Consider the following 19,013-nt stretch of genomic DNA (forward strand, 5'->3'; position numbering starts at 1 on the left):
TAGGGGTGGTGGCTATACATCGTATTAGTATTCAATCTGACACTAATACAACAGGAGTACATAGGGGTGGGGTCTATACATCGTATTAGTACTCAATCTCAAACTTATACAACAGGAGTACATAGGGTGGGGGCTAAAACATCGTATTAGTACTCAATCTCAAACTTATACAACAGGAGTCCATAGGGGTGGGGGCTATATATCGTATTAGTATTCAATCTCAAACTTATACAACAGGAGTCCATAGGGGTGGGGGCTATACAACGTATTAGTATTCAATCTCAAACTTATACAACAGGAGTCCATAGGGGTGGGGGCTATACATCGTATTAGTATTCAATCTGACACTTATACAACAGGAGTCCATAGGGGTGGGGGCAATACATCGTATTAGTACTCAATCTCAAACTTATACAACAGGTGTCCATTGGGGTGGGGGGTATACATCGTATTAGTACTCAATCTCACACTTATACAACAGGAGTCCATAGGGGTGGGGGGTATACATCGTATTAGTACTCAATCTCACACTTATACAACAGGAGTCCATAGGGGTGGGGCTATACATCGTATTAGTACTCAATCTCAAACTTATACAACAGGAGTCCATAGGGGTGGTGGCTATACATCGTATTAGTATTCAATCTGACACTAATACAACAGGAGTCCATAGGGGTGGGGGGCTATACATCGTATTAGTACTCAATCTCAAACTTATACAACAGGAGTACATAGGGGTGGGGGCTAAACATCGTATTAGTTCTCAATCTCAAACTTATACAACAGGAGTCCATAGGGGTGGGGGCTATATATCGTATTAGTATTCAATCTCAAACTTATACAACATGAGTCCATAGGGGTGGGGGCTATACATCGTATTAGTATTCAATCTCAAACTTATACAACAGGAGTCCATAGGGGTGGGGGCTATACATCGTATTAGTATTCAATCTGACACTTATACAACAGGAGTCCATAGGGGTGGGGGCAATACATCGTATTAGTACTCAATCTCAAACTTATACAACAGGAGTCCATAGGGGTGGGGGGTATACATCGTATTAGTACTCAATCTCACACTTATACAACAGGAGTCCATAGGGGTGGGGGGTATACATCGTATTAGTACTCAATCTCACACTTATACAACAGGAGTCCATAGGGGTGGGGCTATACATCGTATTAGTACTCAATCTCAAACTTATACAACAGGAGTCCATAGGGGTGGGGCTATACATCGTATTAGTACTCAATCTCAAACTTATACAACAGGAGTCCATAGGGGTGGGGGTATACATCGTATTAGTACTCAATCTCACACTTATACAACAGGAGTCCATAGGGGTGGGGGCTAAACATCGTATTAGTACTCAATCTCACACTTATACAACAGGAGTCCATAGGGGTGGGGGCTACACATCGTATTAGTACTCAATCTCACACTTGTACAACAGGAGTCCATAGGGGTGGGGGCTATACATCGTATTAGTACTCAATCTCAAACTTATACAACAGGAGTCCATAGGGGTGGGGGGCTATAAATCGTATTAGTACTCAATCTCAAACTTATACAACAGGAGTCCATAGGGGTGGGGGCTATACATCGTATTAGTACTCAATCTCAAACTTATACAACATGAGTCCATAGGAGTGGGGGGCTATAAATCGTATTAGTACTCAATCTCAAACTTATACAACAGGAGTCCATAGGGGTGGGGGCTATACATCGTATTAGTACTCAATCTCAAACTTATACAACAGGAGTCCATAGGGGTGGGGGGCTATACATCGTATTAGTACTCAATCTCAAACTTATACAACAGGAGTCCATAGGGGTGGGGGCTATACATCGTATTAGTACTCAATCTCAAACTTATACAACAGGAGTCCATAGGGGTTGGTGGCTATACATCGTATTAGTACTCAATCTCACACTTATACAACAGGAGTCCATAGGGGTGGGGGGGTATACATCGTATTAGTACTCAATCTCAAACTTATACAACAGGAGTCCATAGGGGGTGGTGGCTGTACATCGTATTAGTACTCAATCTCACACTTATACAACAGGAGTCCATAGGGGTGGGGGCTATACATCGTATTAGTATTCAATCTGACACTTATACAACAGGAGTTCACTAGGGAGTGGGGTGCTTTACATCGAATTAGTACTCAATCTCACACTTATACCACATGAGTCCATAGGGGGGGGGGGGGCAACATCGTATTAGTACTCAATCTCATTTATACAACAGGTGTCCATAGGGGGAGGGGGGTAAACATGGTATTAGTATTCAATCTCACACTTATACAACAGGAGTTCATGGGGGGGTAAACATCGTATTAGTATTCAATCTCACACTTATACAACAGGAGTCCATAGGGGGGGTAAACATCGTATTAGTACTCAATCTCACACTTATACAACAGGAGTTCATGGGGGGGGGGGGTAAAAATCGTATCCGTACTCAATTTCACACTTATACAACAGTAGTCCAAAGGGGGGGGGGGTAAACATCGTATTAGTACTCAATCTCACACTTATACAACAGGAGTCCATAGGGGTGGGGGCTATACATCGTATTAGTACTCAATCTCACACTTATACAACAGGAAATCATAGGGGTGGGTGGCTATACATCGTATTAGTATTCAATCTGACGTTTATACAACAGGAGTCCATAGGGGGTGGGGGCTATACATCGTATTAGTACTCAATCTCAAACTTATACAACAGGAGTCCATAGGGGTGGGGGCTATACATCGTATTAGTACTCAATCTCAAACTTATACAACAGGATTCCATAGGGGGTGGTGGCTATACATCGTATTAGTATTCAATCTGACGCTTATACAACAGGAGTCCATAGGGGTGGGGGCTATACATCGTATTAGTACTCAATCTCAAACTTATACAACAGGAGTCCATAGGGGTGGGGGGGTATACATCGTATTAGTATTCAATCTGACACTTATACAACAGGAGTCCATAGGGGTGGGGGGCTATAAATCGTATTACTACTCAATCTCACACTTATACAACAGGAGTCCATAGGGGTGGGGGGCTATACATCGTATTACTACTCAATCTCACACTTATACAACAGGAGTCCATAGGGGTTGGTGGCTATACATCGTATTAGTACTCAATCTCAAACTTATACAACAGGAGTCCATAGGGGTGGGGGGGGGGGGGGTATACATCGTATTAGTACTCAATCTCAAACTTATACAACAGGAGTCCATAGGGGTGGGGGGCTATACATCGTATTAGTACTCAATCTCAAACTTATACAACAGGAGTCCATAGGGGGTGGTGGCTATACATCGTATTAGTACTCAATCTGACACTTATACAACAGGAGTCCATAGGGGTGGGGGGCTATACATCGTATTAGTACTCAATCTCAAACTTATACCACAGGAGTCCATAGGGGTGGTGGCTATACATCGTATTAGTATTCAATCTGACACTAATACAACAGGAGTCCATAGGGGTGGGGTCTATACATCGTATTAGTACTCAATCTCAAACTTATACAACAGGAGTACATAGGGGTGGGGGCTAAACATCGTATTAGTACTCAATCTCAAACTTATACAACAGGAGTCCATAGGGGTGGGGGCTATATATCGTATTAGTATTCAATCTCAAACTTATACAACATGAGTCCATAGGGGTGGGGGCTATACATCGTATTAGTATTCAATCTCAAACTTATACAACAGGAGTCCATAGGGGTGGGGGCTATACATCGTATTAGTATTCAATCTGACACTTATACAACAGGAGTCCATAGGGGTGGGGGCAATACATCGTATTAGTATTCAATCTCAAACTTATACAACAGGTGTCCATAGGGGTGGGGGGTATACATCGTATTAGTACTCAATCTCACACTTATACAACAGGAGTCCATAGGGGTGGGGGGTATACATCGTATTAGTACTCAATCTCACACTTATACAACAGGAGTCCATAGGGGTGGGGCTATACATCGTATTAGTACTCAATCTCAAACTTATACAACAGGAGTCCATAGGGGTGGGGCTATACATCGTATTAGTACTCAATCTCAAACTTATACAACAGGAGTCCATAGGGGTGGGGGGTATACATCGTATTAGTACTCAATCTCACACTTATACAACAGGAGTCCATAGGGGTGGGGGCTAAACATCGTATTAGTACTCAATCTCACACTTATACAACAGGAGTCCATAGGGGTGGGGGCTACACATCGTATTAGTACTCAATCTCAAACTTATACAACAGGAGTCCATAGGGGTGGGGGGCTATACATCGTATTAGTACTCAATCTCAAACTTATACAACAGGAGTCCATAGGGGTGGGGGGCTATAAATCGTATTACTACTCAATCTCAAACTTATACAACATGAGTCCATAGGGGTGGGGGCTATACATCGTATTAGTACTCAATCTCAAACTTATACAACATGAGTCCATAGGAGTGGGGGGCTATAAATCGTATTAGTACTCAATCTCAAACTTATACAACAGGAGTCCATAGGGGTGGGGGCTATACATCGTATTAGTACTCAATCTCAAACTTATACAACAGGAGTCCATAGGGGTGGGTGGGGCTATACATCGTATTAGTACTCAATCTCAAACTTATACAACAGGAGTCCATAGGGGTGGGGGCTATACATCGTATTAGTACTCAATCTCAAACTTATACAACAGGAGTCCATAGGGGGTGGTGGCTATACATCGTATTAGTACTCAATCTCACACTTATACAACAGGAGTCCATAGGGGTGGGGGCTATACATCGTATTAGTACTCAATCTCAAACTTATACAACAGGAGTCCATAGGGGTGGGGGCTATACATCGTATTAGTACTCAATCTCACACTTATGCAACAGGAGTCTATAGGGGAGGGGGCTATACATCGTATTAGTATTCAATCTCAAACTTATACAACAGGAGTCCATAGGGGTGGGGGGCTATACATCGTATTAGTATTCAATCTCAAACTTATACAACAGGATTCCATAGGGGTGGGGGGCTGTACATCGTATTAGTACTCAATCTCAAACTTATACAACAGGTGTCCATAGGGTGGGGGGCTATGCATCGTATTAGTATTCAATCTGACACTTATACAACAGGAGTCCATAGGGGTGGTGGCTATACATCGTATTAGTACTCAATCTCAAACTTATACAACAGGAGTCCATAGGGGTGGGGGCTATACATCGTATTAGTACTCAATCTCACACTTATACAACAGGAGTCCATAGGGAGTGGGGTGCTTTACATCGTATTAGTACTCAATCTCACACTTATACAACAGGAGTCCATAGGGGTGGGGGCTATACATCGTATTAGTATTCAATCTCACACTTATACAACAGGAGTCCATAGGGGTGGGGGGCTATACATCGTATTAGTACTCAATCTCAAACTTATACAACAGGAGTCCATAGGGGTGGGGGCTATACATCGTATTAGTACTCAATCTCACACTTATACAACAGGAGTCCATAGGGGTGGGGGGCTATACATCGTATTAGTACTCAATCTCAAATTTATACAACAGGAGTCCATAGGGGTGGGGGGCTATACATCGTATTAGTACTCAATCTCAAACTTATTCAACAGGAGTCCATAGGGGTGGGTGGCTATACATCGTATTAGTACTCAATCTCACACTTATACAACAGGAGTCCATAGGGTTGGTGGCTATACATCGTGTAAGTACTCAATCTCACACTTATACAACAGGAGTCGATAGGGTTGGTGGCTATACATCGTATTAGTACTCAATCTCACACTTATACAACAGGAGTCCATAGGGGTGGGGGCTATACATCGTATTAGTACTCAATCTCAAACTTATACAACAGGAGTCCATAGGGGTGGGGGCTATACATCGTATTAGTACTCAATCTCAAACTTATACAACAGGAGTCCATAGGGGTGGGGGGCTATACATCGTATTAGTATTCAATCTCAAACTTATACCACAGGAGTCCATAGGGGTGGGGGGCTATACATCGTATTAGTACTCAATCTCAAACTTATACAACAGGAGTCCATAGGGGTGGGGGGTTATACATCGTATTACTACTCAATCTCACACTTATACAACAGGAGTCCATAGGGGTGGGGGCTATACATCGTATTAGTATTCAATCTCAAACTTATACCACAGGAGTCCATAGGGGTGGGGGGCTATACATCGTATTAGTACTCAATCTCAAACTTATACAACAGGAGTCCATAGGGGTGGGGGGGCTATACATCGTATTAGTACTCAATCTCACACTTATACAACAGGAGTCCATAGGGGTGGGGGCTATACATCGTATTAGTACTCAATCTCAAACTTATACAACAGGGGTCCATAGGGGTGGGGCCTAAACATCGTATTAGTACTCAATCTCAAACTTATACAACAGGAGTCCATAGGGGTGGGGGGGCTATACATCGTGTTAGTACTCAATCTCACACTTATACAACAGGAATCCATAGGGGTGGGGGGTATACATCCTATTAGTACTCAATCTCACACTTATACAACAGGAGTCCATAGGGGTGGGGGCTATACATCGTATTAGTACTCAATCTCAAACTTATACAACAGGAGTCCATAGGGGTGGGGGCTATACATCGTATTAGTACTCAATCTCAAACTTATTCAACAGGAGTCCATAGGGGTGGGGCTATACATCGTGTTAGTACTCAATCTCGAACTTATACAACAGGAGTCCATAGGGGTGGGGGCTATACATCGTATTAGTACTCAATCTCAAATTTATACAACAGGAGTCCATAGGGGTGGGGCTATGCATCGTATTAGTACTCAATCTCAAACTTATACAACAGGAGTCCATAGGGGTGTGGGGCTATACATCGTATAAGTACTCAATCTCAAACTTATACAACAGGAGTCCATAGGGGAGGGGGCTATACATCGTATTAGTATTCAATCTCAAACTTATACAACAGGAGTCCATAGGCGAGGGGGCTTTACATCGTATTAGTACTCAATCTCAAATTTATACAACAGGAGTCCATAGTGGTGGGGGGGTATACATCGTATTAGTACTCAATCTCAAACTTATACAACAGGAGTCCATAGGGGTGGGGGCTTTACATCGTTTTAGTACTCAATTTCAAATTTATACAACAGGAGTCCATAGGGGTGGGGGCTATACATCGTATTAGTACTCAATCTCAAACTTATACAACAGGAGTCCATAGGGGGTGGTGGCTATACATCGTATTAGTACTCAATCTCAAACTTATACAACAGGAGTCCATAGGGGTGGGGGGTATACATCGTATTAGTACTCAATCTCAAACTTATACAACAGGAGTCCATAGGGGGTGGTGGCTGTACATCGTATTAGTACTCAATCTCACACTTATGCAACAGGAGTCTATAGGGGTGGGGGCTATACATCGTATTAGTATTCAATCTCAAACTTATACAACAGGAGTCCATAGGGGTGGGGGGCTATACATCGTATTAGTATTCAATCTCAAACTTATACAACAGGATTCCATAGGGGTGGGGGGCTGTACATCGTATTAGTACTCAATCTCAAACTTATACAACAGGTGTCCATAGGGTGGGGGGCTATGCATCGTATTAGTATTCAATCTGACACTTATACAACAGGAGTCCATAGGGGTGGTGGCTATACATCGTATTAGTACTCAATCTCAAACTTATACAACAGGAGTCCATAGGGGTGGGGGCTGTACATCGTATTAGTACTCACTCTCACACTTATACAACAGGAGTCCATAGGGGTGGGGGGCTATACATCGTATTAGTACTCAATCTCACACTTATACAACAGGAGTCCATAGGGGTGGGGGCTATACATCGTATTAGTATTCAATCTCAAACTTATACAACAGGAGTCCATAGGGGTGGGGGGCTATACATCGTATTAGTACTCAATCTCAAACTTATACAACAGGAGTCCATAGGGGTGGGGGCTATACATCGTATTAGTACTCAATCTCACACTTATACAACAGGAGTCCATAGGGGTGGGGGGCTATACATCGTATTAGTACTCAATCTCAAATTTATACAACAGGAGTCCATAGGGGTGGGGGGCTATACATCGTATTAGTACTCAATCTCAAACTTATTCAACAGGAGTCCATAGGGGTGGGTGGCTATACATCGTATTAGTACTCAATCTCACACTTATACAACAGGAGTCGATAGGGTTGGTGGCTATACATCGTGTAAGTACTCAATCTCACACTTATACAACAGGAGTCGATAGGGTTGGTGGCTATACATCGTGTAAGTACTCAATCTCACACTTATACAACAGGAGTCCATAGGGGTGGGGGCTATACATCGTATTAGTACTCAATCTCAAACTTATACAACAGGAGTCCATAGGGATGGGGGGCTATACATCGTATTAGTACTCAATCTCAAACTTATACAACAGGAGTCCATAGGGGTGGGGGGCTATACATCGTATTAGTATTCAATCTCAAACTTATACCACAGGAGTCCATAGGGGTGGGGGGCTATGCATCGTATTAGTATTCAATCTCAAACTTATACAACAGGAGTCCATAGGGGTGGGGGGTTATACATCGTATTACTACTCAATCTCACACTTATACAACAGGAGTCCATAGGGGTGGGGGCTATACATCGTATTAGTATTCAATCTCAAACTTATACCACAGGAGTCCATAGGGGTGGGGGGCTAAACATCGTATTAGTATTCAATCTCAAACTTATACAACAGGAGTCAATAGGGGTGGGGGGGCTATACATCGTATTAGTACTCAATCTCACACTTATACAACAGGAGTCCATAGGGGTGGGGGCTATACATCGTATTAGTACTCAATCTCAAACTTATACAACAGGGGTCCATAGGGGTGGGGCCTAAACATCGTATTAGTACTCAATCTCAAACTTATACAACAGGAGTCCATAGGGGTGGGGGGCTATACATCGTGTTAGTACTCAATCTCACACTTATACAACAGGAGTCCATAGGGGTGGGGGGGTATACATCCTATTAGTACTCAATCTCACACTTATACAACAGGAGTCCATAGGGGTGGGGGCTATACATCGTATTAGTACTCAATCTCAAATTTATACAACAGGAGTCCATAGGGGTGGGGGCTATACATCGTATTAGTACTCAATCTCAAACTTATTCAACAGGAGTCCATAGGGGTGGGGCTATACATCGTGTTAGTACTCAATCTCGAACTTATACAACAGGAGTCCATAGGGGTGGGGGCTATACATCGTATTAGTACTCAATCTCAAATTTATACAACAGGAGTCCATAGGGGTGGGGCTATGCATCGTATTAGTACTCAATCTCAAACTTATACAACAGGAGTCCATAGGGGTGTGGGGCTATACATCGTATAAGTACTCAATCTCAAACTTATACAACAGGAGTCCATAGGGGAGGGGGCTATACATCGTATTAGTACTCAATCTCAAACTTATACAACAGGAGTCCATAGGGGAGGGGGCTTTACATCGTATTAGTACTCAATCTCAAATTTATACAACAGGAGTCCATAGTGGTGGGGGGGTATACATCGTATTAGTACTCAATCTCAAACTTATACAACAGGAGTCCATAGGGGAGGGGGCTTTACATCGTTTTAGTACTCAATTTCAAATTTATACAACAGGAGTCCATAGGGGTGGGGGCTATACATCGTATTAGTACTCAATCTCAAACTTATACAACAGGAGTCCATAGGGGTGGGGGCTATACATCGTATTAGTATTCAATCTCAAACTTATACAACAGGAGTCCATAGGGGTGGGGGGGGGTATACATCGTATTAGTACTCAATCTCAAACTTATACAACAGGAGTCCATAGGGGTGGGGGGGGGTATACATCGTATTAGTACTCAATCTCAAACTTATACAACAGGAGTCCATAGGGGAGGGGGCTATACATCGTATTAGTACTCAATCTCAAACTTATACAACAGGAGTCCATAGGGGTGGGGGCTATACATCGTATTAGTACTCAATCTGACACTTATACAACAGGAGTCCATGGGGAGGTAAACATCGTATTAGTACTCAATCTCTCACTTATACAACATGAGTCCATAGGGGGAGGGGAGTAAACATCGTATTAGTATTCAATCTGACACTTATACAACAGGAGTTCATTGGGGGGGGGGGGAATAAACATCCTATTAGTACTCAATCTCGCACTCATACAACAGGAGTCCATGGGGGGGGGGGGCAACATTGCATTCCAACTCAATCTCGCAGTCATACAACAGGAGTCCATGGGATGCAACCGCGTATTAGTTATCAATCTCACACTTGTTCAACAAGAGTTGCATCGAGCACTTTAAAGAACCAACAGATGTATTCGCAAAGAGATGGGCTATATCTCCCGGACACTGTTTTTTAAACTTTTCTTGTAGTTGGCTTTAACTTCTATCTCATGTCGCGTATGCCATTTAAACACGCTTTTGCGTGATAGCGTCATAATGCAGGCTATGGGTGCCGACAGACCCTCGAAAACAATTATAAACACGTATTGTGTCATTAACAAGATCTGCTTTAGTTATCATATTGTAAGGCCAAACTCTTAATAATTGTTTCACTGCCAAAACATATTTAGGGTAGGTTGTCACACTGTAAACCGTCGCAATTTTGTCTAGGTACATACAAGCAAAAAAACATTAGTGTCAGGTGGAATAATAAAGAGACACTCTTATTCAAAATCAATACATACACGTGTATATTAAACTTTGAGTGATAAACTTTACCTATTTACTGAATAATGCATGTATGGAAAATATGAATTACTGATAAGATTGAAACACATCCTTGATTCTTATTTTAAGAATGAAAAAAATCGTGATAACGTGCAGTTTAAATCTTTTTTGACCGGATAACATTTTTTATTTCTTTTAAATTACTGCAACATAATATCGCTTAGTGAATAAGAGTTGTAATAAATATTGATATCTTACGTGAATAAAATTATCTTCATTAATTAATATGTCTTATATTCTTTTCAACACAGACTAATGGCATTTTTTTAAAAAGTCAATGTTATCAATTACCATATAAACGCGTCCAAAAAATACCACAGGTGCAAATTTGCATACTTGGCATATCGTAAAGATGACTGCGTGTCCAATAAACATTTTGTGCCAAACAAACAATAAAGAGGCTCTATAAAGCTCTAAATATGAAGTGCCCAATTGACAATAGTTTTGAAATACTAGTACTTGAAACCATTTAGTGTAAAGAGATCAAGTCAATTAAGTGTCCTGTAAATCTAAATTCTGCTGCATTGATGTTTATCTAGTGTCAGACATACCACAGTAAGGCTCTTTTACATCCAACTCAGTTCAAAATAATATCAAATGCAGTCACATTTAAGTCCATCATGTGTCCAGCAAACACCAAAGCAAACAATCGGTATTCTTAAACACATAAGGCTTCTACACGAACCCTTCCAGGGTCTGATGATTCCTTTTGTGGAAACAGTCAAGCATATTCATAGATCAACAAACTTCAGAAGTCTAATCGTAAGCCAGTCCAGTTTTCTATTATTTTTCATTATGCCTACAATAAAGAACATTCAGAGCCAAACAAACGCATGTGTAGCTCTAGTTAAGCCTACTCAGTGCTACATTGACAACATTTTGGCAACCATAATGGCCATTTAAACCCAAACAAGCTCATGTGCAGCCGTCATTAAGCATTCTCAATGCCTAATACACCATCAGTAAGGCTTTTATGGCAAAGCATACTAAGCTCAGATGGTTGCTGCGACCTTGGCATCGAAGGTAGGGTTTAAATGGCGACACTTCCTCATATGCTGGTCACTTCTGCCAAATATTTTGTTTTTCAAATCCGACCATCAAAATTTTGACTTAACAAAAACGAGACAGACTGACGGACACATACTTAGTTTAGAAGGTTGCTGTGGCCTTGATCTTGAAGTTAGGGGCGCGGATCTTGAGCGCAACACATCCTCATGCTTTGTCGTTCACTTCTGCCAAAAATGGCATGAATGAGAAAGATATAGAATCGACAAAAACGGGACGGAGGGACCGACTGTCGTACGGACAGACGTGATAACGCGAGCGATTCCTAAATAATCCCCACCTTTCTGTGAAGCGGGAATAAAATGAATACACTGTTTTCGGTGACCATAACGTAAACAAATCAGGTGTATTGGTTTGTAAAAAGGTGCTAACAAAAATAAGCATAACAAAAATGAAGCAAAGTAATGCATAGTCAACCCTTTATCAACCACAAGACCCGAAAAGAAAACATTGTGAGTTCATGTTTTAACTTTTAATTCTCCAATTTGTGTAGACGAATGAGGTGGTAAAATTCCCTAGAAGGGTTCGTGTATATACTTTTTTGAATTCAAGCATGTACCACCTTTTCAAGGACGTTTATAGGCTTGAGCTTAAACTCCATGTGGAGTTAAAAATCATACTCGAAAGTACCAAATTTCAACGAAAATCAATCTCTGAAACATACCTGAAATAATGTTTGATTTACAAAATATGTTCATGTACGAGTATGTAATATTTTGCGTATATTAACGGTAAAACACATATATACACACGGATATGAATGGTGAAACTCCCATAACCTGAAACACTACATGAAGGTCTGGTGTTAAGCTAATTTTGACTGTATTGCATAATAATTCTTAAAATAAGATACTATAGGGGAGGACATTCAGATGTACAATCCATAATTAGTTAAGTGCGGGTTTCTCTATTCTGTCTGCACTGTTCTAGAAGTGAATCAAGATAAATATACCAAGTAGCATTGTTTGTAAGATGGAAGAACATTTATGCTTTAATTAATATATCACTCAAATTTTGCAGAGGTATATTGGTGCTCATTCTCCAACTTCTTTGTAAGCAGGGTCATTTTCCTATGTATATGTTTGTTTTATGTGTGTAAGTTCAAACAATGTCTAGCCTTGCGCGTGTAAGTCATATACTTCTGAACATTCTAATGGTTGTTATTTCCATGTAGTGCTGTTATGGATAATTGGTTTAAAAATGTACGTTTGTAAATAATTTATTATACTCTCCTTTTAAGCTGTGATCTGAATTGAAATAGTATTTTCTAAACTATAATTGTGTTCACATTCTCTTAAAATTGTAGTTGATAGGCATAATAGAATAACACACTAATAAAAAGGTTTAGTTGAATCTGAATATAACGTTTTGCTATGGTACCCGTTATATTCTACAGCTCATGGAATACACTGAATAAGTATTCGGGTGGGTTGGGTTGTGAATGGGTTTTGAGTGGTGAGTGAGTGATTGGATGGGTGGGTGTGTTGGCAAGTTGGATGGATGGACGGGCAGGCGTGAGAGTGAGCGAGCGAGTGTCATGCTATCATTCATATGTTGTTGTTTTCTTATTATCACATAAAAGGAATCATCGCTCAAGCCGTTCAGTACTATCAGTGCTTTGATTATACATGCAATTCATTCATGACAAACTCAATGCCAACATACTGAAATTGGTCAGTACAAGAAACATCTAGGAATACACACAGCAAATAGCCCAGCAGGATGACATGCTAAGTAGTGATTTATTGACTGGTTTAGTTCCATGGGCTGATAAGCCCTTTTCTCAAAATTATGAGTTTCGGGTACAATTTCCCTTGACTGCGTGCATTTAATAGCTGAATACGCAAAAACATTAAATGATTGGTGAGTGCTAAAATATTTACCATGATCTACTATCGTCCCATAAGGTAGAAATACCGTGTTTTCTGCACCTTTCTTGCAAATTAAACTCGCTATCCATCATAAGAACTATTGTTTTCGACAATTATTCATCCATTTTGGTATATCAAAACAATTGTATTAAAAGTGGTAAATTTGGTAGTAAGAGTGCATCATAAAGCTGCACTCTCACAGATTTACCGTTTTGAGAATTTTATTTTTATTTTTTAACTTAATAATCAATTTTTGAACTTAAATATGACTATCTGCGATCTAATTTTTGTCAGCAGTCTTATATCACTGGTTTGCATTTATTTACGCAAATATTTGCGCGATCCAAGACAAAAAGTAAAAAAGTTGTCAAAACGGTAAATCTGTGAGAGCGCAGCTTTAAGGGCTAGTCCGGGAACAAACGTTTTTTTGTTACGCCGTACTATTTAGCTAAATTCGAGTAAATGTGAGAGAAAACATGGTTTGTTTGTTTTTCTTTTTCATTTATTTTTTTAAACAAAAACGGCGCAGTTAATGAGAGTCGTTGATAGGGTCCTGGTTTGTGTGCTGAAAAATCAATATATACATTAATTACATCAAAGAAAATGTACATGTAAACATCTTATATATCAACAAACCATAATTTAAATGTATTGGGAATACATCCTCGGCACCCCAGCGTATCATAACCTATATGATACCATGGGGAAATTTGCTAAGGGAAATTTCGTAAATCATAAAAATTCATAAGCATTTTTCGACCAATGAAATAGCCGATAACGAAAGGGAAAAAAGTCCTTTGTGAAGATCGGCATATTTAACAATATCCTGCCTAAAACGATTTGTAAGCCGTGATGTCATTGGAATTATTTCGAACCGAGATTGCATCCGCAATGTCTCGGCCATTTCCGCACCGCATGAGGTGTGTCACATGCGACCAATCAAGCGGCTGGATTTCACATTATTAATTATTCATGAGTACAAGATTGTTACAGCTGATTTGCCCAGGGTATCATATAGGTTATGATGCGCTGGGGTGCCGAGGATGTGGGAAATAATACATTATAAATCATTTTAAAAATAAAGGAAGTCAGCAATATGACAACAAATGATAAATTCACATTTAAACTGAGAGTAACGCGAATATAACGAGCATTTTAATGATTGCACGACATTCTACGAAGATCTAGTTACTAACCTGAAAATCTAAATTTCTTCAAAATTTGCTGGTCAGTTGTATTTAACAATAGTTCATACACTTTGTTGACTATTTTCAATCTTAATACAGGATGTTTAGAAGGAAACTCGGGTTCTACAGTTGTAGAAACCCTCTTATAAAAAATACCAGCCCGTTGGACGTATGAGACAATCTGACTTAGAAACATCTTTTCTCCTGATTCATATCCATTATTCCTGGTGCCATGTAGAAATACAATACGAACTTATTTTTCTACCTAGCTGCTGATTCAGCAACCGACCATATCAGACAAAAACCAAACCCCTGTGAGACTCGAATCCTCGACCTCCCACTATGTAGGCGGACGCCAAAGCCACTAACACATTGAATCAGTATATAAAACACATACTTATTTTATGAAGTTATATAAAACTGTACCGGTGGTCCACAGTGGCACACGTGGTTCATCTGGTCGCACATGGCGTGGGCGTGTGGGGGACAGCCGTCCGCTTCCAGGTTTGTGCATTCGGAGGCTGACTGACATTCTGTCGAGAAGAAGGAGTTCTGGACTATAAATTAAGCTAGATTTATTACATATATTAATATCAAAGGCCGCGAAAAAAACTTTTGAGAACGAATTCATTATTCGGTTTTATCTTATTATTACCCACTCATATGGAGGCGATGTTATTTCCCCAGTACATCTTTTATTTCAGGTAAATCAATGAGCTAAATAAATACAACTTTGTATAAATAGACAAATCAAAGACTCGTACAACACAGATTACTGAAGTAACTGTTAATACATTGCATGTTTTACGTCTGATATTGTGCAGTAAACATAAGGATTACAATCAAAAAATATTCTTATTTCATTTAATTCGCAAACAACAATATTTGATAGTACAATGGCCAACTTCAGCAATACACACATCATCAAAGACTTTACTGCGGTCTTGCTAAATGGCATAAAAGCCTAAACCTAGAAGCAAGTTTTTACTGCGAACCCAGAAGCCAAGTTCTTTCTGCAAACATTGGAGCCAAGTTCTTACTGCGAACTCTGCATCCAAATTCTTACCGCGAACACTGCAGCCGAATTCTTACTGCGAACCCAGCTGCCAAATTTTTAATGCGAACCCTCCAGCCAAATTCTTACTGCGAACCCAGCCGCCAAATTCTTACTGCGAACCCTGCAGCCAAATTCTTACCGCGAACCCAGCAGCCAATTTATTACTGCGAACTCTGCAGACAAATTTTTACTGCGAACCCTGCAGACAAATTCTCACCGCGAACCCAGCAGCCAAATTCTTACTGCAAACCCAGCAGTCGAATTCCCACCGCGAACCCAGCAGCCAAATTCTTACTGCGAACCCAGCAGCCAAATCCTTACTGCGAATCCTGCAGCCAGACTCTAACTGCGAACCCTGCAGCCAAATTCATACTGCGAACCCTGCAGACAAATTCTCACCGCGAACCCAGCAGCCAAATTCTTACTTCAAACCTAGCAGCCAAATTCTTACTTCAAACCTAGCAGCCATATTCTTACTGCGAACCCAGCAGCCAAATTCTTACTGTGAACCCAGCATCCAAATTTTTACTGCGAACCCAGCAGCCAAATTCTATTTGCGAACCTTGCTGCCAAGTTCTTACTGCGAACCCTGCTGTCAAGTTCTTACTGCGAACCCAGCAGCCAAGTTCTTACTGCGGACCCAGCAGCCAAGTTCTCACTGCGAACCCAGCAGCCAAGGTCTCACTGCGGACCCTGCAGCCAAGTTCTTACTGCCAACCCTGCAGCCAAGTTCTCATTGCGGACCCAACAGCCTAGGTCCCACTGCGGACCCTGCAGCCAAGTTCTCACTGCGGACTCAACAGTCAAGGTCTCACTTCGGACCCTGTAGCCAAGTTCTCACGCGGACCCAACAGCCAAGGTCGCACTGCGGACCCTGCAGCCAAGTTCACACTGCGAACCCAGCATCCAAATTCTTACTGCGAACCCAGCAGCCAAATTCTATTTGCGAACCCTGCTACCAAGTTCTTACTGCGAACACAGCAGCCAAGTTCTTACTGCAAACCCTGCAGCCAAGTTCTTACTGCAACCCCTGCAGCCAAGTTCTTACTGCAAACCCTAAAGCCAAGTTCTTATTGCGGACCCAGCAGCTAAGTTCTTACTGCGGACACAGCAGCCGTATTCTTATTGCGATTTCAGCAGTCATTTTTTTTACTTCGAACCCTGTAGCAAATTTCTGTTAGCGGACCAAGCAGTCAAGTTTTAACAGTGCACCGTGCAGTCAAGTTTCAACAGTGCACCGTGTGGAATCAGCAGCAAAGTTCTATAAACCCAGAGGCCAAGTTTTGACTGCGTACACAGCAGCCAAGTTCTTTCTGCGATCTTAATTAATCTAAAAAGAATTTAAGCCAAACTTTACAACTTGTGTTGGTATTTATCAATAAATTATTAAAAGTTGGTACAAAGGGGCTTTGATGGTAGTGCACTTTCCATTGCAATCAGTGATTAATCTCAATCGACTCGATACTGCTATTTTTTTATATTTCTGGAAGGTACTCTATGCTTCCGAGGAATCCTAGCCTTACCTTTGTCGCACGTGCAGATGCCAACACGCTGCCCCATTGGATTCGGCATATGCTCACAAAATGGCTCGTATCCTGTATCACATTTCACGTGGGACATTGCGCACGAGCTGTTCTGACCGAAACAGTCAAAAGCGGTAGCTACCACTGCAATACAGGAACAAAATACACATGTACAAAATAGAAACTATGAACAAGCAATGCCTAACTATGATGGGGCGAAAACTGTAACTTAGTAAGGTCATAAATACGTCGGGGCGAAAACAGTAACTTTGTAAAGGTTCACAAGCAATGCATTAACTACGGTTAGCGCGAATTCTAATTTTTAATTTCTTAGGTAAACAAGCGATGCCTGAATGTGGCGGGCGTACACAAATACTCGCCAAACGTTGGGGGCGATAATAAGACAATAGTAAATTATGCATCGCCAATGTGGCGGTGAAAATAGGAAATACACCAAGCGGCGAGGCAAAAACACGCCGCATTATTATTTGGTATTTTGTAGGACGTTGAAAATATAAACTACTACATACGAACATGCAGCATGTATGCAGCGTCTATGTATAATATCCTTTATGTATGCGATTTCTTAATTCAAATTTTAGAAATTCAATTTTGATTACAACCATGTAAGTGCGGTAATGCTTCATTAATACCATAATTAATTGAAATACTATTGTCGGAGACCCACGACTGACTCCATCCATTAACTCCATTCATTCATTCATTAATGAGCGGAGATTAACAGAATGGGTTTGTCATGGAAATGCAATAATGATGAAATAATTCTAACTTTGAACGTTTAGTTTATTACAAAAACGAACTTACCTATGCAAGCAAACAGAGCGATTAGCACCTTCATGACTTATACCTGACAGAATCAAACTGTAATGTTTGCGACTGATAAAATCTTGGAGGTAACATACGACGTGAAATACATGTCCCATATTCCTGTCCTTATCGTCCTTGGCCGACGTCTGCATTGGCTAATTGGTATGCACTTTGTATATCTAGGTTGTTCGCGTTATTCGTTACTGTGAACAGATGTTATTTGTTGAATTTTACCAATCTCGTTTTCAACTGCGACATCTAGACAAGCATATACATATCGTTCACATATGAGGAAGACAGTTGAAACATGTTTCCGCAATAATAGTAGCAAATATCGCAATACAGTGGCAAATATCGCACATTAGCGGCAGATATCGCGATACAGCGGCAAAAATTGCAATATAGCAGCAGATATCGCAATATAGAGGCAAATATTGCAATATAGCAGCAGATATCGCAATACAGCGGCAAATATCGCACATTAATAGCAGATATCGCAATACAGCGGCAAATATCACAATATAGCAACAGATATCGCAATACAGCGGCAAATATCGCACATTAGCAGTAGATATCGCAATACAGCGGCAAATATTGCACAATAGCAGCAGATATCGCAATACAGCGGCAAATATCGCACATTAGCAGCAGATATCGCAATACAGCGGCAAATATCGCA

General features: G+C 40.9%; 2 protein-coding genes across 2 annotated transcripts in view; both read right to left on the reverse strand.

Moving 5' to 3' along the window:
- The window catches only part of LOC128204926 (neo-calmodulin-like), a 363,327-nt gene that overhangs the window by 107,364 nt on the left and 236,950 nt on the right, over positions 1-19,013 (reverse strand). The gene's annotated exons all lie outside the window — the stretch shown is intronic.
- Positions 14,220-18,404, reverse strand: LOC128206526 (uncharacterized). Its single transcript, XM_052909067.1, has 4 exons — positions 18,332-18,404; positions 17,507-17,650; positions 15,353-15,459; positions 14,220-14,304 (listed from the first exon to the last, which is right to left on the reverse strand). The coding sequence occupies exons 1-4, from the start codon at positions 18,363-18,365 to the stop codon at positions 14,269-14,271; spliced, it is 321 nt and encodes a 106-aa protein (XP_052765027.1). The 5' UTR covers positions 18,366-18,404; the 3' UTR covers positions 14,220-14,268.

The sequence above is a fragment of the Mya arenaria genome, chromosome 10 (assembly GCF_026914265.1).
Source record: "Mya arenaria isolate MELC-2E11 chromosome 10, ASM2691426v1".
Taxonomy (NCBI): Eukaryota; Metazoa; Mollusca; class Bivalvia; order Myida; family Myidae; genus Mya; species Mya arenaria.

What these genes read in the sequence shown, in the direction of transcription:
- LOC128206526 (XM_052909067.1), bottom strand. Translation starts at nt 18,365, where the DNA reads ATGAAGGTGCTAATCGCTCTGTTTGCTTGCATAG. An exon ending in CGCTCTGTTTGCTTGCATAG is followed by an intron (nt 17,651 to 18,331) that starts GTAAGTTCGTTT and finishes CCTGTATTGCAG; the next exon opens with TGGTAGCTACCGCTTTTGAC. An exon ending in TGTGCCACTGTGGACCACCG is followed by an intron (nt 14,305 to 15,352) that starts GTACAGTTTTAT and finishes TTGATTTTTCAG; the next exon opens with CACACAAACCAGGACCCTAT.